General features: G+C 41.7%; 2 protein-coding genes across 3 annotated transcripts in view; one reads left to right on the top strand and one right to left on the bottom strand.

Annotated features, from left to right (window-relative positions):
- The window catches only part of DGAT1 (diacylglycerol O-acyltransferase 1), a 42,732-nt gene extending 16,427 nt beyond the window's left edge, over positions 1-26,305 (bottom strand). The window contains exons 1-3 of the mRNA XM_007488766.3: positions 26,098-26,305; positions 25,608-26,022; positions 8,316-8,403 (exon numbers count right to left, since the gene is read on the bottom strand). Coding sequence (XP_007488828.2) covers positions 8,316-8,403; positions 25,608-26,022; positions 26,098-26,305 — 711 coding nt within the window. The remainder of the gene's footprint in view (positions 1-8,315; positions 8,404-25,607; positions 26,023-26,097) is intronic.
- The window catches only part of LOC100018308 (TBC1 domain family member 20-like), a 51,894-nt gene continuing 50,984 nt past the window's right edge, over positions 26,059-26,968 (top strand). For both annotated transcript variants that reach the window (XR_465632.3, XM_001371548.4), the window contains exon 1: positions 26,059-26,216. The gene's annotated coding sequence lies outside the window, so the exon portion shown is untranslated. The remainder of the gene's footprint in view (positions 26,217-26,968) is intronic.

A 26,968-nucleotide genomic window follows, 5' to 3' on the forward strand; every position in this document is an offset into this window, starting at 1 on the left:
CCAAAGAGCTACCCACCAAACTCAGAGAGAAATTCAGGCCCCTCAGAGAAGCTTGGCCTTATAGAGGAAGCTGAGGGCACAGCGGATAGTGAACTGGGCCTGGAGTCAGGGAAAATATGTGCTCAATACAGCCTCAGACACTAATGATCAAACCTTGGGCAAGTTACTTAACCTCTGCCTCAGTTTCCACAACAATAAAATGGGGTGTATCTTGACCACTACCAGCAAGACCTTGCTAATTCTGGACCTCCCTGGGGCTTTAGCAAAGGGTGGAACAGTAAATTGCCATCTGGATTGGGAGACTAAAGTGGGATGGGCCACTACCAGCCTGGTAACCCCTGTTATTGTGACCCATGCCTGCCAAGTCCCTTTGGCCGAGTAGCTGAGCCATGCCAAATGGCCATCTGAGACATTCCGGTCAGTGCTCTCTGGCTCACTCCAAAGTTGGCTGGAGAATCCTAAAGAACTATAGGTTATTCTGAAACACCAGGCTTACTGGAGAGTGGGAGAAATGAAAGCAGTGGTCGGGTTATAACTATTCAACGAATCACTGGTGAAGTCAATGGAACTGTAAGGTTTAGAAATTGTTGGGTGACAGAGAAGAAGAGACAGATGGCAGAGAATTTAGGCTGAAGTTAATAAGCCAACTAATAATGGGGTTCAGTGAGGGAAGCCTGACTAGGCTGCAGCATCAGGCAGATAGATACTTGGGGTCACAAGCCTTTTTTTTTTAAACCCTTACCTTCTGTCTTGGAATCAATATTGTGTATTGGTTCCAAGGCAGAAGAGTGGAAAGGGCAGTGATGGGCAACCTTTTGAGCTTGGTGTGTCAAAATTCGCCAAAAAAAGAGCATAACTCGGGTGGTGTGTCACTTTGAGAAAAAAACATAATTTTGTGATATTTATAGTTTAAGTAACAAAAATGTATAATTATAATACATAACTGTATTTAATAAACCAAAAACTAATTAACTTACCTGCTTAGTGACTTCTTTGTTCTTCTGCCAGTCAGTTTCTTTTGTTGGTCTTGATATTATTTAACTTGTGTGGGGTGCCCTGAACTAAGATAAGTGAGGAGGAGGGGGAATTCTTTAACTAACCTGTCTATTAGTGACTTTTTTGTTGTTGAACTTCATTGGCTAAATCTTCAATTGAAGGTTGGTATTTTGTACACTTCAAGCCCAAGCAAGCACTACTAAATTCATCTGTCAATCTGTTTTTGTTGGTTTTGATATTATTTAACACTGAGAATAAGGTCTCACAAAAGTACGTAGAGGGGAAAATTGTGAGTAAAGCCATTGCTATATTTTTCAGGGTGCTAAAATTACCAGGGTCTGGTAATTGGTCCAGACACTCCTCTGCAGGCAAGCAGCTCCCAGGCCCCAAGGCATGCTGAGCCCACATACAGCTGCGTGTCATTGAAAATGGCTACATGTATCAATGCTGACATATGTCATAGGTTCACCATCACGGGGCAAGGCAATGAGGGTCAAGTGACTTGCCCAGGGTCACACAGCTGGGAAGTATCTGAGGTCACATTTGAACCCAGGACCTCCCATCTCTAGGCCTGGTTCTCAATCCACTGAGCTACTCAGCTGCCCCCCACAAGCCTTTTTTTGCTTTCAAGCCCAAGCTACCTCTTCTGCCTTCCTTTCTTTAAAAAAAAAAAAACAACAGCCTGTCTCCTTCTAAAAGTGCAACTTCTATCGCATCCTTCCCCCACCACCCAACCCATTCTGCCTGCTCTGGCTGCCATGCCTGAAATGAACAAATGAGCCTTCAGCAGATATTCATCAAGTTTTTGAGGCCCCTGATATAGGAGAAAGATCAGAGGAGTCTGAGGAAGCCCTGAGTTCCTGCTATGCTCCTTATGGCCCAAGTAACATTGAATGAACTGCTCTTCTCTCCTGCGCTTCAGATCTCTAAGTTCCCTTTCAGTTATTAATCCTGGGATATTACTTTCAGGGTCCTCTGTCCTCTGATCCAATACACATAACACTCAGAAACACACTCACACTCTCACTCCCTCTCTTCCTCTCTCTCTCTCCCTCTCTTCTCTCCTCCCTCTCTCTCCTCCTTCTCTCTCTCTCTCTTCTCTCCTCTCTGTCTCTCCTCTCTCCTCTCTCTCTCCTCCCTCTTTCTGTCCTCTCCTCTCTCCTCTCTCTCCTCCCTCTCTTTCTCTCTCTCCCTCTCTTCTCTCTTCCCTTTCTCTCTCTCTCTTCCTCTCTTCTCTTCTCTCTCTCTCTCTCTCTCTCTCTCTCCTCCCTCTCTTTCTCTCTCTCAATTTTCTAATTCCCATTGCATGCTCCTTCCCTCTATCTTCTTTAGCCCTCTGAATTGCTCCCATCCCACTTAGCCTGAATTGTCCACTGTCTTGTATTCTTTTCTCCCCAGATGTACTTCTAAAGGCAGAAGCTAGGCCCATAAGAAACCCTGAATAAACATTTGGTGGCTGATTAACTGATGTTCCTATGAATCTTGCCTCTCCAACTTCAGTGTCTAACATTTGTACCTACCACTGGACCAAGCCTCCATGTGCCAAAGACCCTTAGAGAAAGAATGGTCTCGGTCTAATAAGTCCGTTCCCTCTCCTGAATGGGCTCTGCCAAGCTAGCCCTGCTCTCTAGAAGCATAGGCCCTGAAGGAAAAAAATGGCCTCTAAGTACACACAGAGACCAAAGCATCAACTCTTTTGTAGAAGTGATTATTTCTTGACAATCTTTTATCTTCCTTTGGAATAGAGCTTGAATGCCACCTCTTTCTTACTACTTTTCCTAATTTCTCTAGCTTTCCCCTCTCCACTTCCCCAAAGCTTACCCCTGATTCCTTCCCCTCCTCAACTGTCACCGGAACACTGTTAGATCTCTTCATCTTTCTCTATCTAGCCGTATCCTTTTCAATGTGCATTGTCACACTTCCCTTATGGTAGAATATAAGGTCCAGAAGAGCAAAGGCTTTTGTTTTTATGCTAATATTCCCAGCACCTAAAGGCCTTGTATACAGGAACTTCATAAAGGTTTGTTAAATTGAATTTATTGTTTAATTCTCTTCTCATCAAGGCTCCAGGCTCCAATCAAGAAGTCTGAGACTTCAAGGCAGCTGAGTGGATCAATGGATAGAGACAAGCCTGGAGACAGGAGATCCTGCGATCAAATCTGGCCTAGGACACTTCCTAATTGTGTGAACCCAAGCAAGTAACTCTATCCCCATTGCCTAGCCCTTAATGCTCTTCTGCCTTGGAACTGAAGCATAGCATTGATTCTAAGACAAAAGATAAGAGTTATTTAAAAAAGAAGAAGAAGAAGATTGAGACCTCGAGAGGTAGAAGAGCCACATGGCAGTCCTGTAATGACAAGGGAGAGGAGGGCACACAGCTGTCTGATAGTTGCCTAACAAAGTAGATAGACTGAGCAGACTTATTTGCCTGCTCATGTGTGAGGGGGAAAATGCTGGGCCCTTTTTGGCTGTCCAAGTTCCCATGGGTTCTTCCACCCTATCTCAGTAAGACCTAGGCCACCAAAGTATCAGTCTGGAAACAGTCATTTTCTACTCTTTTAGGCATCCAACCACGTCCTCTCCTTAAGCAGTAAGAATAGAGTTCACATTCAGTTACTTGATTCACCTCTCCTATCTAGATCTGTTCCCCTAAATTACTGACTTATCAATCTCTACCTGATAGACTCTGGAAAACATCATAAATATGAGGAATGATATAGCTTTCAAAGCCCAACTATGAAACCTTTCCTGATCACCTAACCTAATTTCAATTCAATGAATACTTTTAAGCATCTGCAGTACAATGCACACTGTGAAGAGTATGATATAGTGAGACAAGGGAGAAATTCCAAGTAAGAAAGCCTGGATTTGAATCCTGCCTTTGACACTTATTGGCTATGAGACAAATTACTTTATTTGTCTGAGTCTTGGTTTCTTTACCTTACTAAATATTGGGTATTTTCAGTATCTTACAGGGCTTTTTTAAGTGGCTCAAATTAGATCAATTCTATAAAGCACTTAAGTAAGTATACTATATAAGTAAGTTCTTATCAATAACATAGGTGCTGATCAAGGAGTTTACAATCATTAGATTAAAAGTCATAGAAGAGCTCTCCTCCTGCATGTCCCACCCCCCAATACAGAACTTTGGACTGCTTGCCTTTGTTTATCAAACTCTGCTGAATTCCATTTGTCTTATCTCCATACTGAAAGTCAAACTTTGTGAGGCTAGGAACTAAAGGAAATTCTGGAATAAATCAAAGGAATGTTCAATAAATGCTGAACTAAATTACCTCAGGAATATGACTCTATCTTGAACAATTATGGAATCTCCTATGCTTTGAAACTATCCAAGCTAATACACCTTTTCTCTACTCTTTCCCCACCCCTCCTCTCTCACACTCACAAACTGTTCTGTACATACAACCTATGTAGATAACTGCCAGATCTAACTGTTGGGCCTTCATTTCTTTCCTCAGTTTTGATCCCTCATCACCAAGTGTCTGCTGAATACCTACCTTAGGATATTTTGGAGGAATTTCAAATTTTAGACTATGAGGACTAGAAAAGACCTTAGAAATCATGAAGCTGTTAAGTCAAAGATCCTTTTACTTGCTTTACTGTAAGGTCAAGTATTTTATCAATGTATAGTAGACCTACCATCATTTAGAGGTCCCTGAAATTTGACATTAAAATGGGATATTCATATTTGAAAAGGTTGGAAGCACTGATCCAGTCCAATGTGCTTATTTGGTAGTTGAGGAAATAGTGTTAGAAAAATAAAATGACTTGACCAAGTTCATATAGGTCTTAAATTTAGCTAGTTCACTCCTGACTCATTTCTGAATTCAGAGCTGTTTGCCAATTGCTATGGATAGCTGCACAGTCTTTAGGTGAAGTTCAAATTCTAAGTCTGCTGCAGTCATTTGTTCTGGAGCCTGCCTTAGGCAGGTCCACACGTGTTAGGTTCAAGCATAAAGAAGACTTATTTCCATGTTACAAGACCCTCTGGAACCTCCCATTAACCTATTTTAATTGTTAGTTGTATTACAGGAGCTAAGATAAATAGAGCTGCTTTGAGCTTAAAGAACACTCATACCTTTCCTACCCTAGGTTCCCAGCTCCTCCTTTTCCTAAATGAATTTTAGACGACTCAGTGTACAAGGTCTCTTAGAGACATTTTCTGGAATCTCACCTTATACTTGTACAAAATCAAGCATCTAAGCACATAGTATATCAAACAACAAAAAAAAGGAAGGGTGCTTTCATCAAAAAGGATCACTAGGGACAGCTAAGTGGCTCAGTGGATAGAGAGCCAGGTCTAGAGATGAGAGGTTCTAGATTCAAATCTGGTCTCAAATATTTCCTAACAATGTGACCCTAAGCAAGTCACTTAACCCCAATTGCCTAGCCCTTAGCACTTTTCTACCTTTGAACCAATACTTAGTATTGATTCTAAGAAACATATGGGTTTAAAAAAATACTTTAAAAAAGCATCACTTCCAGGTAATTGTCAGTAATATAGAATAAAGAAAATAAAAAATCAAATGATACCCAGGGTATACCCCCTTCTGAGGTATCACTCTACTTCCCCACACCAATTCCAGACAACTGAGAGAATCCTGGGTCCTCCTTGCAATCCTCTGTGTTCTTGATAAACTGGCAGACTTGTAACATTTCATCATTGCCTAAGATGTACTCAGAGGAAACTACGACTCCTCAAAAAGCTAAGCAACCACAATACACTGGAGAGGTCATAGTCCTTTCTTTTGTAATGTGCCAGAATATAAACCAGCTCCCAATCCATGTCAGCAGAAAGGGGAGGGGGGGGGAAGAGTCTCTAATCAAGAGCAAGGATTGGTGAAAGCACAGATTGGCCTAAACTGAAGGAGTCTCAAGTCAGGCATGTGCCCTACAGTGCCTCTCCCAGTATAACATGCCCCACCCATCCCTCCCATCAAGGGCCTCCCCAAGGAACAGCAGGAATACCCCAGATCTGGGAAGCAGTATGACCTCTAACCTGCAAAGCAGTAATTCAATAACTGTTTATTCTGTCCCTGTTTCCACATAGGACTTCAGGGCATAAGTCACCTATAATCAAGCATTTAACACCAGGATTTTTTTTAAATGACAACTAGAACTATGATAGCCAGATCCCAATTTACAGGCTGCAACAGTCTTCTGCCTAACAAGGCCCAGAGCCAAGCTTCCTGAGCCCCACTTCCCCCAAAGGGTAGGAGGAAAAGGGTTGGCTGCCCTATATACTTACTACCTGAAAAATCAAAGCAATTCTATTGATAAGGACCAGGGACAGTAGAAAATACAAAGTGAGGGGTAAAAGAGAAATACAGAATTCAGGTGGAACAATCCTTAAAGGCTGGGTTATTTTATCCCAACTCTGTCTTGGATGCTATTCCCTCTATCCAGTGCCACATGAGACGGGCAAAAACAGCCCCCTCTCAGCATACTTGGAAATGTGCCAGAGGCCAGGCCAGAAGTCCCAAATGCCTTTGGAGAAAGGAGGTGGAACCCTAACTCCTGCCAGGACACACAGAGAACTTTAGCCTAGTCTTTTCTCAAACCAAGCAAGCATTAGCCTCCATTCCCTAAACACCCACCACTCACAAATCATGTACATGACACTTGAAGTAGAAGCCTAGGGCAGATCTTATCTAGATCTGATCTACTCCCTTATATGCTATCTCATCCATCTCTGTTAGGCTTTGAAAATATCACAAGCTGCCAAACTTGCACTACCTAAGCCAGGACAAGACTGAGGAGGGTTCTTCCTAGTCTATCTTCAACTGAGAGAAAGGAAAGGCTGGGGCCAGCTTTACTTGGCTTCACCATGGGGATGGTCAGGAGAGAGCTCAAAGCTGGGCTCCTGCCAAAAGGGACAGTTTTTCTGGGGCTGTAGCAAGCTATTTATAGGGATGCATGTAATCAGTAAGCTCTCCTATCCAATTCCTCCCAAAGTCATCCCCTAGCCCACAGCTTTCTCTACACAAACAGAGAGGTGTCCCATCAAGCACTTAGCCCCCAAGAACAAGACTGCCGGCCCATCACAGGCACATTCCAATAAACAGACCTGTGGTCACCTGAACCAGGGAAGTGTGAAGGTGAAAATTCAGAGTAGCAGGCCCCAGTAGAGAGGAAAAAGCAAAAGCTGAGAAGGTAAGAAAGCCTTCTCTATCCTGTCTCAGTCAAGAGCTCCTTCAAGCTTCAATATATCTCTTCCAAGAAAGGCTTAAATTAACTTCTCTGATTGTTCTGGTGAACCTTAGCACTTCTATACATAGCTTAGGTCACAGCTAACAAATTATCTTCTTGGTCTGTTTGCCTTATGTCCTCTTTGTATTTTATTTTCACTCCATCAGATGAGAACTCCCTCACCAAGGCTCTGAAAGTAGATGAAGCTCAGCATCAATCATCTATCCCACTTTCCTAATGGCTATATGACCTTGAGCCTGGCCTAAACAGGTATATGGCCCAAACCTCTACCTACTGACTATGGAGTCTACCAGGGTGGTCACAAGGGATCAATACCCTCCCTTACCCCTCTATGTAGCCAGGGACAAGAGAACAGAGCAGAGAAGACCAAACCTTGGCTGCCAACAGTAGGAGAGCCTTCCTATCTCCTCTGCCCCAACCCTGGAGAAGCCTAGTCTGACTCTTACATGGCTTTCACTTTTAGGGAAAGGCTGGTCCTGGATAACATCATTAACACATGCGTCCAACCCCAATTAGATCCAGGAAGCAATTTGGAGACAATATTCTAAGGGAAGAGACTCTTCTCCACAGACCACAGAGAGCACAGACACTAAGCCCTTTTAGCTAACTTCAGCTCACTGGGCTAAGATCTAGTTCAGGGAACCTATCTGAAGAAACCATTCGTTTCTGATCATACAATGTTAAGTCAGTGTAGCCAGGGATATAACATGAACAAAAAGTTGCTGAGGCAACTAGCAGGAGCTGGAAAAGGCTCCCTGCTGGAAGGACTTCATGGGGCTAAATTTCGATATACATCTGAGAGAAGAGAGACAGTTCATCACTAGGAACCTCCTTCCGTACCCACCATCTTCTTTAGGGGTGTATGGTGTTTGGTGCTAATGGGTGCTTAGTAACACAGGTCATATTAGGATCAATGCTCCTTTCCTTCCCTAGAGCCAAGAAGCAGAAATGGCATGTGAACAGGCACACGTATAGGGTAGGAGAGAAGGGCAAGAACCTGAAAACCTCAAGAACCAAGTTATTCAACCAATGCTACACTATGACTTGGCAGGGAAACTCAAGAGTCAAGAAAACCATAGACTACTTACCAGCATCACCACACACCAATTGAGGATACCTCTGTAGTTGCTGAATCCACTAGCGGAGCTGAACAAAGATTCCTGTACCCGGTGGCACCTGGTGGTTTCGGGGTTGGAGGGGATAGAGTGAAGGAAGGGGAAGAATAAGAAACAAGAAACTTCAGTGAAAGGTCAGCAGCATACTAAGTAAAGGCAGGGAACTAAGGCCTAAGTCAAAGTTCTACAGCTTGGTCCAAAGTAAGCTCTCCTCACAAAATTGTGAAAGTGTCACTGGAGAGAGTAGCAAGGTTTGGGGAGTCAGTCCTGTGACTTTCAACATCTGAGCCCTTCCTGTCTATGAGGTCTTCTGTCAGACATCAGGTATAAGGGCAGAAGGTGCACTTTAGTGAGCTCAGGCTGTAGGAAGGAACTGGAGTGAAAACAAAGCAATGCCCTCAGAAAGTCATATACAAATGAAGACAGAGCAAACTAACCATCTTCAATACCTAGGCAGCCTAGGAACAAAGGAACAATCTGAGTCCAATGTGAGTAATCATAGTATGATCTTATGTTATAATCAATCTTATATGGGTGGTCTTAAGTTCTGCAGGGATGAAAACTCTTTGGTTTTCACTTGAAGTTGAAAGAGGAAGTATCAGTTGTCTCCAGGTCCCTATTTCCCTGGAGGGAGAGCCCCAAATGTTCTGAAAGCTCATTTGGTACTACCATTTTCCCAAGAAAGAAACTTGACTTTCTCCTTTTCATTCTCTTTTTTAAGTCCTTACCTTCTGTTTTAGAATCAATACTAAGTATCAGTTCCAAGGCAGAAAAGCAGTAAGAACTAGGCAATTGAGATTGAGTTGATTGACTTGCCCAAGGTCACACAGTCAGGATCTCTTGACTCCAGGCCAGGCTCTATTTTTTTTTCCAATTAGTTTTGTTTTCTCTCCTTCCTACCTCATTGAAAATAACAAACACCCAACCTTTGTACCAAATAATCATAGTTAAGCAAAAACAAATTCCTATATTGTTCATCTTCCATGTCTCTCTCTCTCTCTCTCTCTCTCTCTCTATATATATATATATATATATACACACATACACACATATACATATATATATATATATATATATATATATATATATATATATATGAGTCTATCATCTATCATCAGTCCTCTGGAATTAGGATTGGCCATTACACTGATTAGAGTTCTAAAGTCTTTCAAAGTCATTTGTCTTTACAAAATTATTATATAAATTGTTCTCCTAGTTCTGCTCACTTTACTCTGCATCAATTCATACAAGTCTTCTCAAGTTTCTCTGAAACAATAACCTTCTCTTAAAGCAAAAGAGTATTCTATTATATTCATATACCACAATTGGTTCAACCATTCTTTCTAAGTGATGGGCACTTCTAAAGAAAGTTTCCAGTTCTTTCCATAAAAAAAAAGCTGCTATATTTTTGTACATATAAGTCCTTTTCCCTCTTCTTTGATCTCTTTGAGGTATATTAGGCCTAATGGTCAAATGGTATGCACAATCCATTAACTTTCTGTACACTGTTCCAAATTACTTTTCAGAACTGCAGGTCCAATTCACAGCCCTTTTCACAGTGTATCAATGTGCTTATTTGCCCACAGGAGAGGAGATAATTTTTTTTAATCCTTACTGTTGTAATAACAACTCTAAGACAGAAGAGCAAGGACTAGGTAAATAGGGTGAAGTGACTTGTCTAGGGCCATACAGCTAGGAAGCAGCTTATGGTCATATCTGAATGCTGGTCCTCTGGACTCCAGGCCTGGCACTCCATCTACTGTGACACCCAGCTAACCCAAGCTAGATAATTCTTAAAGTCTTTACTCACTTACTCTCCCCAAGGTGAGGAAGGGAAGGAAGCTTTTCTATCTTTTTGTTAGTTATTTTGATATCTGTCCAAATAAGATTTATTTTATAATTTCCTACTGATATACTTTTGTTTTCAGTTTTTTTGGGCATCATCATAGTTTTCCTCAGTATGTACCCTGTACCTCCCAGAATGTCATACCATACAACAAAATATTATTTTTCAAAGGAAAAAAAAAGGAGAAAGGGGATCAGTACAACCAATGAATGCAATGAAAAAGTTCAAAATCATATGCAATGCCTAACACTTTTGGACCTTCTACCTCCACAAAGTGGGTTGGGACTATCCTCTTATATTTCTTCATTTGAGGCACTCTTGATCTTTATCATTTTGCTACCTTCACTTTTGCTTTTTTGGGGTGAATGGTTGTTCCTTCCATTTATACTGCTTTAATCACATAATAATATAATAAATGTATATATATATATAGTTTTCTTGGCTCCACCTACTTCACTTTGCATTTGTTTGGGCAGATCTTTCCAAGTTTCTCTATATTCATAATTTCTTATAGCAGAATAATACTGCATTATCTGCAACAACCATAATTTGTTTGGTTAGTCTCCAGAGCATCTACTTTGTTTCCAATTCTTTGCTATTGTAAAAAAAGTGGTGCTATAAATATTTTGGCATATATGGGGACTTTCTTATCAATGACTTCTTTGAAGTATAAACTCTATAATAAAATCTCTGATTAAAAGAGTATGGAGGAGGGGCAGATAGGTGGCTCACTGAATTGAGAATTAGGCCTAGAGACAAAAGGTCCTGGATTCAAATGTGACCTCAGATACTTCCTTGCTGTAGGACCCTGGGCAAGTCACTTATCCCCAATTTCCTAGCCCTTTACCTTTCTTCTGTCTTAGAACACAGTATTGATTCAGAAGGTTAAAGAAAGAGAGAGAGAGAGTATGGACATTTTAATTACTTTATTTGCATAGTTCCAAATGGCTTTTCAAAATGGTTGTACCTTACAACTCTACTTATAATGGGTTATCATCCCATAACCACTGTTTCTAATATCTAGCATTGACTATTGCCATTTTTTGAGATCTTTGTAATTTTCAGAATGTAAGGTTTTCACCTCAGAGTTGTTTTGATTTGCATTTCTCTTGTTATTACTAATTTGTTGCATTTTTTCACATGGTTGTGAATACTTAGCAATTTTTCTTTCAAGAATTACTTGTTAATATCCTTTGCCAAATGCTATTTCATCACCATTGCCTGACCCTGTCATTCCAACTTTCTTCTTCAAAGGGTCATTCTTAGTGGCCCTGATGTTAGACTGGAACAGATAGTCATCCCATTTTGCAGATTGGGAAATAGAGATTAATAATATGGCCTCAGACAGAAGGTTCTACAAACCTGGCATGGGAGGCCTGGAAGGATCTCATGACCCCTGGCCATTCAGATGGAGTAAGATGCAGAGGCTTTGGCTACCACCTAAACTTCTCCTCAATATGTCACTGGAACATAGTTTATGCAAGGGACTGTAGTGAGGAAGACAGGTTGCCACTTTTGCCAGTATCTGCTACCTCTAATCATCAGCTAATGTAAGTACAAAGAGCTATGAATTATGGATCTTCCCTCCTGGGTTAGGGCCCTGTGCACTGCCTGGCAAGTATCCCTCACTGTGGTCCTTACTGAGCAACCTTCACAGTACTCATTAGTGTCCCAGTGGAATTTAGGAAAAATTTAGGGCCCCCCTAAACTGAACATGCACTTGAAGAAGGAATTTCCTTACTTGAATGTTTTCAATACTAATGAAATCACAGATCCAGTGTCCTTCCCAATCCGAATGCAGGCCTGACCTAGACAGACAGGTGGGTCAGCCGCCCTCTTCAGCTTTTCTTAATCCCTAACCTTAGCCTTCTCATTTTACCTCCAGACAGGCAGCCTATCTCCTACATTTGCACACTCTCCCTGCAGGGTAGCCAGGACAAAGAGTCTTCTCTACCACTTTGGCCCTGAGCCTTGACTCTGGAGCAAGTCACACTTGAGAGGGTCAGAGGTTAAAAAATGACTTAAGTCCTTTCTGTTTCTTGACCAGAAAAATCCCCAGGGTTCCCTACTCCTACATCTGCCACTGGCACTGGGAAAGTTCTCTTTTTCTCAGCCTGCTAGAGCTCTACCAGAATAGTGAGCTCTTCAGAACGTGAGTCTTTCTTCATTTACCCCCAAAGGGAGTCTACACCCCTTCTAACAAGGAGCAAGCGAGTTCTAGAACAAGGGCTCCTCAAGAAAACTGAGGGGCCTGGGGACCAGTACAGGCCCAAGTCACACTGCTAGGGAAGCTAGTTTCAAGTGCCAGCTTGAAATAAATCACAGCCTTTCCCTAATTCACCAGCCAGGATTAAGGCAGGCCCTTCAGGCTATATCTTCTTCACCTCAAAGCTCAGTAAGAAAAGGCACTTACAGAATAGAATACCCATACCCACTCCAGGCTGCCTAGGATCCTAGACCCTCCCTAATCACCTTAAGCAGTATTAATTTGAGGCTAGAAGGGGAATGAGAGGAAGAAGGAACATACTAAGACCTAGATTTAGACGAAGGAACCACTGCTGCTTCCTACTGTCCCAACTTGATTCCGGCAGAAACCCTAGGGTGGCACTGGCAAAGGTGTGGCAGGTGGACAGAGCTGGCACTTGGGGAGCTGCTCTGTTCCCCTCTTCCCAGAGTCCGAGGCAGCCCAAAGCAAGCACCTTCTCCCTCAGCTCTCTCCCTAAAGGGGTAACAGGGCTCACAAACAGTTTGAATTTGCCCTCCGGGCACTCAAACTGCGTAAAGGTTCACCAAGGCTGCTAAGGCTTCTCAGCCAATAAGGTAAAGCAACACACTGAACACAGAGAAAGAAAAAGTTTGGAGGGAAGAGAATAAGCATTTATACAGTGCCTACTATATGTCAGGTGCGGAACTAAGTGCTAAGTGCTTTACATGTCCCAAGTAAGCACAGCAGAAAAAACTTCAGGGCTCAGAAATTGGTTAGGAGGCCCCAAGAGGAGGCTAGACTTTCACCTACTCCTCTAATCTAGCCACAAAACCCCCAGCTCCCTAAATTCTGCCTTCCAGCTCAATCCAGGCAGTTGACTCACAGGAAACAGACCTCCCAAGCCATTACTGGGATAGGGGAAGCCTTATAGACATTGGCCAGACAGCCCAAGGGGAAAGTTATCTTTCCCAAAGGCAAAAGGAGGAAGGGCCTAAACCTAAAGGTTCAGAAGAGAAAAGAAAGGAAGGGGTTATTCAAAGTACTTATTAGCCAGAATGGAGACAATGGGCAACTGACCTTTGCTTACCCCAGATAAGACCATCACAAAGTCACTTGGCACAGGCCCTAATTCTACCCACACCCTCTTTAATGGAACTGGAGTCAGTAAAACCTGAGTTCAAATCCACCCTCGGACGCTTTCTAGTTGTGTGACCCTAGGAAGTCATTTCACCTCTGTATGCCCTGGGGTTGTTGTGAAGATTAAATTATTTTGGCTGAAGATCAAATATTTGTAAAGCACTTAAGCACTGACTGGAACAGAGTAGACACTATATAAATGTTTATTCTTTTCCACTTTTCCTCAAAGTTTAGTCTTCTCTAATCTCTCTCTCTCTCAATCTCACCCACTCCTAGGGCTTTAACTCTCCCTTTCTATATTCTATCCATAAGCCAACCTGAATTAATGGTTATCCTTAAACACCATGCACTTACCTATTTCCAGACCTTTGCTCACATATCACCTACAGTGCCCTTCTACCATCTCTCTCTGTCCATTCATCTTCTACCCAACTTTATTCCTTCTTTATGGAGACACCTCGGCTAAAAGCTCCCAGAGACAAGAGGCAGTGAAGATGTTCATATAAAGAGGTGACATGGTCAAATCATATTTTAGAAATATCACTTTAACAGCTCTGTAAAAGACAGATTAGAGGAGGAGAAACTAGAAGCATGGAGACCAATTACAAGGCTTTTAATAGTCCAGGCAAGTGATAAAGGTGTGAACCATGGTAAAGGTTATGTGAGTAGAGAGGAGATTAATTCAAGACATGTTGGGGGGCAGGAAAGAATGAAGAGTCAAGGATGACTCCAAAAATAGTAAATTTGAATAATTGGAAGGCTGGTACTATCCTTAATGAAAATAGGGTAGTTTGGAAGAGGGATGGGATTGGGCAAAAATAAAATTAGTTTCCTTTTGGACATACTGACTTTGAAATGCCTACCAAAGTAGAAGTGTCCAGCTGGCAGATGACAGTATGAAACAAAAATTCAGAAAAGAGATTAAGGTTAAATATATAGATTTGTAAATTGTCTACACAGTATAAAAAATAAAATTCATGAAAGGTAAATAGATCATAAGGAAGACACTATAGAACACTAATGGCTAACTTATGACACATATAAAAAAAAAGGACACATAGAGCCATCTCTGTGGGCACCTGCAGTCGCCTAATGGGAGCACTTCCTCTCTCTCTCCTGTCTAAGTTAAAGGGCTGGGGAGGCTGAGGGTGGGGGGTGGGGGGTTGGAGTCTAGCGCTCTGTCTCTAAAAGATTCACTATCACTGCTATAGGATAAGAGGATCCAGGACAAAGTCTTGGGAAGGCTCCTAATTGTGGAGCAGAAGATGATCTAGCAAAGGGTTAAGAAAGAACCACAAAGTAAAGAAACCAAGAGGGAACAATGTCACAGAAGCCAGGGAAGAAAAGATTGCTAGAACTAGGTGGTAGTCAGTTGGGTCAAAAGCTACAGAAGAATATTCCATAATCACAACATTTTTGAGTTGAAAGGAACCTCAGAAGCCTTTTAATCCAACCCATTCCTAAAGAAGAATCTCCACTACAAGCCTAACAAATAGTCATACAGACTTTACTTAGAGGCATCCAGTCAGGGTGGTCACCACATTTTGAGGCAGCCCACTTTACTTTCGGATAGCCCTATCAGAAAGTTTTTCCTGATATTAAGCCAAAATTTGCCTCTTTACAAATCTGACCCATTGCTCTTAGTTCTGCTCTCTAGGGTCAAACAAAACAAGTATAATTCTTCTTCCATATGAAAGACCTTCAAATAAAGATAGCTTTCAGCCTTGCACAGTCTTTTCTTCAGGTTAACTATCTCCAATTCTTTCAACTGATCCTCACACAGCACACAATGCTTCATCATCCTAGCTGCCCACTGTGAATATGGGATTGACTCTCCTCTTGCCTATTTTTTCATTAATCAACCAAAGCTTGAACATCCCTACTTAACACTAAGTAGGGAAGGTCCCCAAGCCACTTAATAAAGTGGGTAACAGTGGGCAGCAGTGTGTAGTCAGCTGTGTAGTCAGTGGATTGAGAGGCAGGCCTAGAGACAGGAGGTCCTAGGTTCAAATTTGACCTCAGACACTTCATAGCTGTGTGACCCTGGGCAAGTCACTTAACCCCCATTGCCTAGCTCTTACCACTCTTCTGCCTTGGAACCAATACATAGTATTGATTCTAAGATGGAAGGTAAGAGTTTTAGAAAGAAATAAATGAATAAATAAATAAAGAGGGTGACAACTCCAGAATCGACTGACCTGGGCAGTGCTAAGCAAATTTAAAGACTGCAATTGGTCCCTATAAAGTGGAGGAAGGGACAGGAAATGGACTATAAAAAGGACGACTATAAAAGATGAACTTCCTGTGCAAGAAGTCTTCGTCCTGAATTTTCGGGTTGGAGGATCTTCTCCTTGGGGACTTCACCTTGGGACTTTGGCTTTTCTTGAACCTTGGACTCTAGCTCTTGGACTACTTCTGGTAAGACTGCTCCTAGATCTCCTCACTCTGGAACTTTGGCTTAGTGAGTAAAAAGCTGACCTTCCTTTCCTGGTTTCTAGAGAGATTAGTTCCAGAGAGGCCTCCCCTTCCTAGAAGAGGCTGTGTGGGTTGAACCCTTGCTTAATTCACCAAAGAGTCCTCTGGCTAAGGGTTTAAGGAACCCTGCATGGGTTTAAGCAAGCACCAGAGAAATATTTAGTGTGGTAGGATAGACATCTCCTCTATCCTCTTTTTCATTTCTCTACTTTCACTCTCTTCACCCTCTTTGTAAATAAAGCTACTAAAAGTCATTTTGACTTGGGCTGTATTAATTTTAAAATTGGTGACCACAGTATTATCTTAAAATTCTCATATTTTAGTCAAACCCCTTAATTTAATTCCTTACACAACTCTGGATGTTCTTTAGTTTACTTAGAAAATGATCATGTATTTTTGACAAGAAATCTCCCCTGACAAAGGTAGAATAAAGAGAGTACCATTACCTCCTCTTTCCTGAAAACTATTCTTCTCTTAATGTATCTCAAGGTCATACTAACTTTTTTAGCTTACACTTAACTCATATTGGTCTCATAGTCCACTAAAATCCCATAATCTTTTTCAGACAAATTGGTATAAAATTATGCTTCTTTTAATTTTTGAACCCAAGATCATACATATATATGTCCCTAGCAAATTTTACCTGCTTAAATTTAGCTGTATTCTTTGGCTTGTCAGAGATGTTCTGGGAATATGATGTCATCCAATATGTTAACTATTCTTCCCACCTTTTAAATATCTATGAACCTCATAAGCATGAAAGCACATGGGCAAACACAGATCCCTGAGGCACTCCATTGGAAACCTCCTGCCAAACTAATAAAACTATTAATGAGGTTATTTTGAATCTTGTACTGTAACCAACTCAATCAAGAATTTATTAAGGATATATGTTGTCTCCCCCAGTAGAATGTGAATTTCATCAGAGCAAAGACTGTCTTACTTTTCTATTTTTACCCCTAAGGCTTTTAGCATAGTACTTTGCATATTTCTGCTACTGAGTCATTTTTCAGTCATGTCTAACTCTTCATAATCCCATTTGGGGTTTTCTTGGAAAAGATACCGGTCCAGTTTGCCACTTCCTTCTCCATGTCATACAGATGAGAAAACAGTGGCAAATAGTATTAAGTGACTTGTCCAGGGTCATACAGTTAGAAAGTAACAAAGACCAGATTTGAATTCGGGAAAGATGAGTCTTCTTGACTCTGGGTCCAGCACTCTATCTTCTATGCTACCTCATTATCCACTTTGCACAAATACTTACTAAATGCTTTCTTACTTACTTCCCTCCTTCTATCTCACTTGATATAATATATAGATGTAGATGTAGATATAGATATAGATATAGATATATCAAGTGAGATAGCCCCTTTCTTCAAGGAGATATATGGGAAGATATATATTCACAAATAAGTAAATAAAATATATACGATGCATCCAAAAAAGTTTCCATGTAGCTTTAAGGTCTACTTTGGGGATGCCCTATGTACAAAATAAATACAATGTGATTTCAGGGTGAGGAGGGTACTGACAACTGGGGGTCTCGAGGTTTCCAGGAGAAGGTGGCACTTGAAGTGGATCTTAAAGGGCATGTAGGCGTTCCAAGAGGCAAAAAGTGAAAAATAAAAGCATAGCAAAAATATGGAAACAGGGCATAATTTCACACATGTAGGAGAGCAGCAAAGAAATCAGTCTGTTAATTAAGCAAACAAGAGTGATATGGAGTAATGTGTAATCACTCTGGAAAAGTAGGCTGAGGCCAGATCATCAAGGGCACAATCACCAAGCAGAGAAGTCTCTATTTGGTCATAGAAGCATCAAGGAACCACTTGAGCAGGCATCATAACCTTTTTTTGGTGCCATGAACTTCTTCGGCATTCCAATAAAGCCTATAGACCCCTTCTCAAAATAATATCTTTAAATGCATAAAATACAATTATACTGAAATATATTTATTAAAATTTAAAACAAAAAATAAGTGTATGAACTCTACATTAAGAGTCTCTGAAACATCGAAGGTGATGGACTTCTCCATTAGTATCAATGCAATCCCTGAACAATCTGCAGGGATCTAAAAAAAAATACTACCCACAAGCAGAGGATAAACTGTGGGAGTAAAAACACCGCTGAAAAGCAACTGCTTGACTACAGGGTTGGAGGAGATAAGACTGAGGAGAGACTCTAAATGAACACTATAATGCAAACTCCAACAACAGGGAAATGGGTTCGAGTCAAGAACACATGTGATAACCAGTGGGAATCATGCGTCGGCTATGAGAGAGGGAAAGGCGGGGGGGGGGGGGGGGGGGGGGGGGAAGAAAACGATCTTTGTTTCCAGTGAATAATGTATAAAAACGACCAAATAAAATAATATTAAAATTTAAAAAAAAAAGAGTCTCGGAAACTAAAATTTCTGAGCAGGAAAGTGATATGGTCAGATATAGCCTTTAAAAATATCCATTTGCACAACTACAGAACACTCTCCACACAATTAAAACTAGATCTAAATAATTGGAAAAACATTAATTGCTCATGGTTAGGATGAGCCAACATAATAAAAATGACAATCCTACCCAAACTAATTTACTTATTTAGTGCCATATCCATCAAACTACCAAAAAACTTTTTTACTGAATTAGAAAAAAACCATAACAAAGTTCATTTGGAAGAACAAAAGATCAAGGATATCCAGGGAAATAATGGGGAAAAAAATGTGAAGGAAGGTGGCCTAGCAGTACCAAATCTCAAACTATACTATAAAGCAGTGGTCATCAAAACAATATGGTACTGGCTAAGAGACAGAAAGGAAGATCAGTGGAACAGACTTGGGTTAAGTGACCTCAGCAAGACAGTCTATGATAAATCCAAAGACTCCAGCTTTTGGGACAAAATCCACTATTTGATAAAAACTGTTGGGGAAATTGGAAAACAGTATGGAAGAGATTGGGTTTGTATCAACATTCACACCCTACACCAAGATAAACTCAGAATAGATGAATGACTTGAATATAAAGAAGGAAACTATAGGTAAATTAGGTAAACACAGAATAGTATACATGTCAGCTTTGGGAAAGGAGAGATTTTAAGACCAAGCAAGAGTTAGGAAAAAATTACAAAATGTAAAATAAATCATTTTGATTACATTAAATTAAAAAGGGGTTGTACAAACAAAACCAATGCAACCAAAAATAGAAGGGAAGCAACAAATTGGAGGAAAAAAATCTCTGACAAAGGTCTAATTACTCAAATTTATAAAGAGCTAAATCAATTGTACAAAAAATCAAGCCATTCTCCAATTGATAAATGGACAAAGTACATGAATAGGCAGTTTTCAGATAAAGAAATCAAAACTATTAATAAGCACATGAAAAGGTTTTCTAAATCTCTTATAATCAGAGAGATGCAAGTCAAAACAGCTCTGAGGTATCACCTCACACCTAGCAGATTGGCTAACATGACAGAAACAGGAAATAATGAATGCTGGAGGGGATGTGGCAAAGTCAGGACATTAATTCATTGCTGGTAGAGTTGTGAATTGATCCAACCATTCTGGAGGGCAATTCGGAACTATGCTCAAAGGGTGCTAAAAGACTGCCTGCCCTTTGATCCAGCCATAGCACTGCTAGGTTTGTACACCAAAGAAATAATAAGGGAAAAGACTTGTACAAGAATATTCATAGCTGCGCTCTTTGTGGTGGCAAAAAATAGGAAAATGAGGGGATGCCCTTCAATTGGGGAATCCCAATTGAAATTAGAATTTCATGGGAACCGGAATGACCTCCAGGAACTGACGCAGAGTGAGAGGAGCAGAACCAGGGGAGCATTATACACAGAGACTGATATACTGTGGTACAATCAAATGTAATGGACTTCTCCATTAGTAGCAATGCAGTGATCCAGAACAACTCTGAGGAATTTGCAAGAAAGAACACTATCCACATTCCGAGGAAAAACTGTGGGAGTAGAAACTCAGAAGAAAAACAACTGCTTGATTACATGAGTCAATGGGGATATGATTGGGGATGGAGACTCTAAATGATCATCCTAGTACAAACATCAACATGGAAATAAGTTTTAATCAAGGACACATGTAAAACCCAGCGGAATTGCGAATGGGCTATGGGAAGGGGTTGGGGGAGGAGAGGGAAGAGAAAGAATATGATTTTTGTAACCAAGGAAAAATGTTCTAAATTGACTACATAAAATTAAAAAAAAATTAATAAAAGGAGGTTTATTTAGTCATAGCAAAGGAAGGAAGTAGTAGCAGGTTCAATCTGATTGGCTATGGAGATTGGGTTCTTATTTTATTATATAACATGAAATCAATAACATACATAAAAAATTGGAGTAAAAAACGCCAGAGACTCTGTGGAAGTATTTAGGAACTAATCTGAAGTTAAAGGCTCATCCCTTCTTTATGTTACTTCATCATAACAAAATGTTTCCATCTTTAATCAATAAAATACTATTATGGTGCTACCCCCCCCCCAAATAAAAAATATATATCCCTTTGGCAGTTATGTGGAAGACAGATTAGAGAAGGTAAAGCCTTGGATGTAGAGAAATCAATTAGGAAGGTACTGAAATAATCAAGGCAATCAGGGTCTGTTTGTGGCCTAAATTACATGAATGATAGATGGGAGAGATGTCATTGTAGCAAAACTGACAATATGATTAAGTAGGGGGACAGGTGTCAGCTCACTGACATCTTTCCAACTTTTCTACTAGATTAGTATGAGAAACTGGATCAAATGCTTTGCTAAAATGAAAGTCAAGGTAAACTATATAGCATTCCCAAAATCTAGCAATTTAATGAATAACTGACCAAAAAAGGAAATAATATTAGGTTGGTAGGATTTGCTCTTTAAGATTCCTGCTTCCTGTTCTAGACATTCCCTCACCATCTCCAATTCATAGAAAATCCAAGAACATAATACTAAAATCAAGCCCATTAGCCTCTCATTTGTAGACTCTTTTCTCGTTTTTGAAAATAAGAACATTGCCTTTCTTGGGTCTTACAAGTTACCTTTCCTGTTTGTGTTCTTTCAACTATCACTGACAGTGGCTCAATAAGACAGCTCAATAATCACCACTGCCAGGTAGTTAGTTTACCTGGGCCAGGTGCTTTAATCCTCTGAGTACAACTGGTGCTTTCTTATGATCTCCTTTCTTATCTTGGGTATCAACTCCTTGATATCCATTTTTGTTCTGTGCTTTTTTGGATAAAGGTCACTCTCCTTGCCAGAGAAAATAAAAGCAAACTAAAACCTGAGCAGTTCTGCCTTCATTCTGTAGTAACTAATCTTCCTCCTCTTCCAAGTAAGTAAGCACTTTTCTCTCCCCCAGCAAATCTCCAAAAGAATTCCATGAAAGTCCCTTGGGTAGCCTTAGCTTTCCTCTGCAGTCTCTCCTGCACTCTTGTTGCCTTTTTTTTTTTAAGTACTGCAGTACCCTCCTGTGTTCATACTGTTTCCTGTCCTTACCTCCATCTTTTTTTTTTAATTCTAAATTTTTTTTTTAATTCTAAATCACTTGGTGAATTCCCTATGCATTCACATTGGTCTCTTCACACAAATCCCATTTTTCTTCCATCAAACATGCTTCTTTTTGTGTCTTCAGAATTTTATTCTTGAGATCCCTACTGGGCTGTGTTACAAATTACAAGGTAAAATTAATTTGAATTTCTTGGCTGGCTTCTCTGTCGAATCCTCCATGAGATTTTACCAGTCTTTCCTCCAAAACCTGCTTTTCCAAATCTGGGGTTCAGTTAAGATTATGCTCAATTACAATCTCTTCTAGGAGATTGGTCACTTATCCCTAAGGTTCCATCATTTTAACCCTAGCAACCAAGAAACAAAACCAGAAGAGAACTTCCTAGTATGGATTCTTCTACCTTTTGAAGGCTGAAAATTATCTTTAAAATAAGTCACAAAACTGTTAGGTAGAGAGAGAACCCCAGCAAAATCTGGATAATTAAAGTCTCCCAATCATTACTACATTAAACTTCTGCACCAGGCTTGTGATTTGCTTCTTGAATTCCTCAATTATTTCCTTTTTATATCCAGATGTTCAATAGAATAAAGGTTTTGAAAAGGTCATCGGATTTAGTAGGTAAGAAATAACTGGTAACCTTGAAAAAAGAGCAATTTCAGGCCAGGAGCAGAGTCAGAAACCAGAATGAGGACTTAAGGATTGAGAAGTGAATGAAAGGTAAGGAAATAGCAAGGTAAGCAACAATTAAAACAACAAAGAAAAAGGCTGACTAACCCTGGACACATCCTCTATGGTCCTCTTGGGGAGGCCTCCACAAAGCCTACCTAGCCTTGCATATCAAAGACTATTTGGAAAGGTTTTCCTTCTAATGGAGAAAGAGTCAGGTCCCATAGAAGCTATGGAATGGGTAGAGGGAAAAGGAGCCAGAAGAAAAAGTATCAAGTTTCCCTTTCTTCCCTCTCACTCAAAAGCCCACATTGCTCTAAACAAAAGATTTCCATTTTCCTCACATCCTCACTATCCTCCCCTCCTCTACCTAGGGAAAGCCACATGATGGCTTTCCCAACCACTGGCCAACTAGTTGCATTCCCCCAAAGAGTTACCTTCTCTTTGTCTTAGTCAGTTAAAATGGGGATCCGGAGTCAAGTTCTTGAAGAACAGTGTTTTGAATGCTCAGGCCATTAATACCTAGCCTAGGTCTAGTATACTAGTTCTGTGTCTAGATAGCTTCAGAAACACCAGGCCCAATACCATCTCAGGACTCTTCAATACATGTCCCCAAACATCATTTCCTTCCCCTGACTATACTTTCATTTCTAGAACTAAATAATATCAGAATTAGACTAAATGACTAACTGGCCCCTTCTGATCCTATCTGAATGAGAACCCCCTTAACAAGATTCCTAAGAAGCCTCCACCAATCGGGAGAAATAATTTTTTCCAAGGAAACTAATTTCCTACTCTATTGTTGGACAGCTCCAATTCTTCCAAAGATCTCCCCATATAACAAGCTAAAATCTGCCCTTCCTCCTACACTCAAATCCCCCTTACTAGTGTTAGTAGGTCTGCCCTATGGAGTCAAAGAGCTTTAATCCAATCCCTCCTGCCCCCCAAAGAATGAGCTTCAAATATTGGAAGACAGTGATCATGTCTCTCTAAATCCAGTTTATAACTCATTGCCTTCCTGAAGAATAAGGAATCTGGGGTGGAGAATAAGTAAGGTGATTCAGAAGATGAATGGTAACCCCTTCTAGATTCTTTCCCTACAGTCTCACCTTGCGACAGGGGTAGGAGGAAACTAGCTTACACTCCAAACCGGAACTGTCTGCCCTGCCCAAGCTGAGCAGGAAGTGTTGGGAAATTATTGAAAAAGCTGTTCTCTACAGGGTCATGGGGCCAAGCAAAGGGTAGCAGAAAGGGAAGGGTTAATGATGGGAAAAGTCAGGGAAAGGTCAGTGATAAGGAAAGGACTGTTGTAGGGAAAAGAGAAAAGCAGTAATAGAGTAAGCAATGATTGGGGAAAATAGAGACAAGAAGGCTCTTAAGATAATAAAAACACATTTAGATAGCACTTAACTGCTTACAAAGCATTTTATATGTATCATCCCATTCAGTCCTTAAAATAACCATGTGAAATAGGTTGGTAGCTGGGGAAACTGAGATCTAGAGCTATTAAAATAATATGCCCAAAGTGGCATAATTAGTTGGTGGTAGAGCTGGGGCTCAAACCCAGATCTTCAGATCCCTAGTCCAGGACTCATTCCACGATACTCTGCTCCTATGAGGAAGGGTGGTGGTGGAGCAGGCAAAAAAAAAAGAAAGAAAAGACAGATGGTGGTCGGGAAAGATGGGGACAGGGTATATATGAAGATGTGGGAGGGATGGTAATGCATATATCATCCCCAATCTGGCAGGATCCTTCTGGTGTCATTTTATCCATTCTCTTGCTTCTAAACAAGATGGCAACTGCCCCTAATATAGTGAAAGAGGATTGGGAGGTTGGGGGGGGAAATTCCCTTCTTTTTCCAAAGCAGATTTCTCAGCTTCTATTGGATATCCATTCCAGGGCTACCTACTAGCAAGAGCTCAATAATGTTATCTCTCTCTTAATCATTCTAATTAGAAGTGACCTTTCTCTACTCTAATTGCTCTTAGCACTGTGTTCATACTAATTATATGAGATCATATTTTGTCTCATATTATGTCAGGTCACCCTGAAGCAGAAAAGCTGAACATAAGACTTTGCACATAGTAGGGTCTTGATAAAAGTTTGCTGACTTGATGGCATGGAGAATTCTTCCTCATAGTTCAGATGGAAAGAGACGAGGGCTTGAATTAGGGTAGGTAGATACCTAAAGGGTAGATGATATATAAAGTGGTGTGGTATTGAATCAGTTCCTCTATGCCTGCCACTCCCTTCCTGTCTATGCTGTACAGGTAGCTCTGGGATGAAGGGCTTCTTTATAGTGGTTCTATAGGGTCTTGATTACTTTGGAGTAGCTTAGTACTAAGGTTGAGGCTGAGGAGATAAGGAACCCAAAGGTGGCTTAAGACTGCCCCATAGATAGCAAGCACTACCAGCTTGTGGAGCCAACCTAAGGAAGAGTTGAATGTTAGCTATGAGAAATAGCCTCCTATCCAATCTAACTTCTCTCAGATTCTCCTGTCTAATTCATCCCCCAGGTGCTGGCTGATTTGTCTTTATGGTTTCTATGGTTCTGATAACATTACTCAACAATCTTCAATGTCACACAGGAAAAAAATCCAAATTCCTTAGCAATTAGCAAAGTGGCTAGCACATAGTAAGCACTTAATATTTGTTGACTAACAGCCTGACATTCAAGGTTTTTCATGATCTGGCTACAGCCTAAACTCCCAGACTTCTCTCTTACTATCCCCCTACACATAAATACCCTCTGTTTTAGCAAGAACAAATTTCCTACAATGACCTATACCCATACCTCCCTCAGACTATCAAAATTCTAGCCATCCTTCAAGGCCTGGTTTGAATATCACTCCCTCCACAGGAGCTTCCCCTGAACCCTGGGCCAAAAGTGACTCTGCTGTCCTCTGAATTCCCATAACACTTTCGTTCCCCTCTTTTTTCTTGTTTCCTTCTTTCATTTGGCTTGTTGACACTGTTTTTAGACGGAACCCCACCATCTATGGTGTTATGAGTAATTTGTATCAATTACTGAAGTTCATTTTTTTTTCCCTCACATTCCTCTGACCAAATAACTTATAAATGCCTTAATGGCAGGGACTGTATCCTATTTTTATTTCGTATTGTCACTGCTGAGTACAAAGGGCATTTTATTTTTGTTTTTTCAACAAATAGAAAGGCTCCCTCCCTCTCAGTCTCATATATAGACTGGGGTAAAGGATCAGACCTAAGAGTTTGGGGGAGGGGAAAGAGGGAGAAATCTGGGCAGTCCCAGGAGGAAAGAGTCAGGACAGGAGGGAGCTGGGGAAGTAGCCGCTACGGGGAATCAAGGGCGAGAGGGGCTGGCAGAGGGCGGAGAAAACAATCAAAGGGTGGCTGGAGGCAGGGGTCGGGTAGGAAAGGGTCATCCAGGGGTCTGAGGGGAGAAGGGTTAGAGCCCATTACCTCAAGTCTGAGTGTTCTACACCCTCTCCATCTCCTTCTCCGGCGGGGGTCCGGGTGAGCGCAGGAGCAGCGTCCGGGGTCCGGGCATCCCCGCCTCCGCCTGCGTCTGCTCCCGCTCCCGCCGCCGCCGCCCGTAGCTCGTCCTCGGGCTGACTTCCCGAGCTCCCGCCACCGCCGCTGCCCCCGCTTGCTGTCCGCGGGCCGGTCCTCCGACGCCGAGAGCCGCTCGCGCCACCTCGGTCCCCCATCTCCTTGGGCTCAACCTCACCCACTGCCACGGAGCGCCCAGCCGCGCCGCGGCACAGGCACCTCTCGGCCCGGCCCGGCCCGGGCCCCGCCCCTGCCCCGGCTTCCCCGCCCCCTCGGCCAACGGCCGTTAACTGCCAACCGCTGCCCTCTGCCGGCCGCCGTAGGCCTCAGGGTCTACAGCTTGGGGAGGTGGAGTCGGAGGTGGGAGAGAAGCGGCAGTCTAATGAAAGCGCAGGCGCACGCCGCCCTCGATGGTTTGTAGGTCCCGCGGAGGTGGGGCGTGGCACGTGAGAGTGTGAAGCGCAAGGGTAGTGGCGACCATAGGCACGCCGGGATTTGTGGTCAAGAAAGAGAGGCAAGGTAAGCATCTCCTCCTCCAGATAAGCAATAGATGGAAAGAAGGCTAAGACGGAGGCCTGCCCCGAAGCTGCTACGGTGTCATGATGCATCCTGGGACTTGTAGTCTGCAGGTGACTCAAGCACGTGGTTAAGAACGAGCTATGTTTCCTAGTTCTGCATTCCTGAGTTTCGGTGCCGTTCCGCCTGTGATTCTGGTCACCCGAATATTGAGAAAACCACAACAAATTACGTGAATTGTAGTCACTCTCCCTTACTATCCCGGAAGGTTTGCCAGAAAAGTGTGCGTGTGTGCTAGTGCAGATACTCCCAAAAAAGGAGATTACAGAGCCCTTTCCTTTGTTAGACTCTCAGTTTCCTGGCAAATTGAACAGTCGACAAAATAATCTTTCTGTTCCATAATTGACCATGTTTTTGCTACAGCTATAACAGTGAAGGAGTTGAACAAATGATGTATAAAGTTCTTTCCCGCTCTTCTATATTTTGTTTCCACCCAGTTTGAAAACCTTGCTTTTCTTGGGCTAGAGTGTTGTGGGAAAAACACTCTCCAAAGTATGTAGCAGGGTCTCGCTCCAAGAATGGAAGGCTCAGAACTCTGTTCTGGATCAGAGGCATGAAAATCTTTCTTTAAAGAAAAGATTAGGGCAAAGAAATACCTCTGGGCTGGTGGAGTGACCCCCAAGATGGAATGGTCTCCGGATTAGTAATAGGGCCTTCTCTCCCCCCCCCCCCCGCCCCCCCCCCGTTTTGGAATG

This window comes from Monodelphis domestica, chromosome 3, assembly GCF_027887165.1.
Source record: "Monodelphis domestica isolate mMonDom1 chromosome 3, mMonDom1.pri, whole genome shotgun sequence".
In the NCBI taxonomy this organism is placed as follows: domain Eukaryota; kingdom Metazoa; phylum Chordata; class Mammalia; order Didelphimorphia; family Didelphidae; genus Monodelphis; species Monodelphis domestica.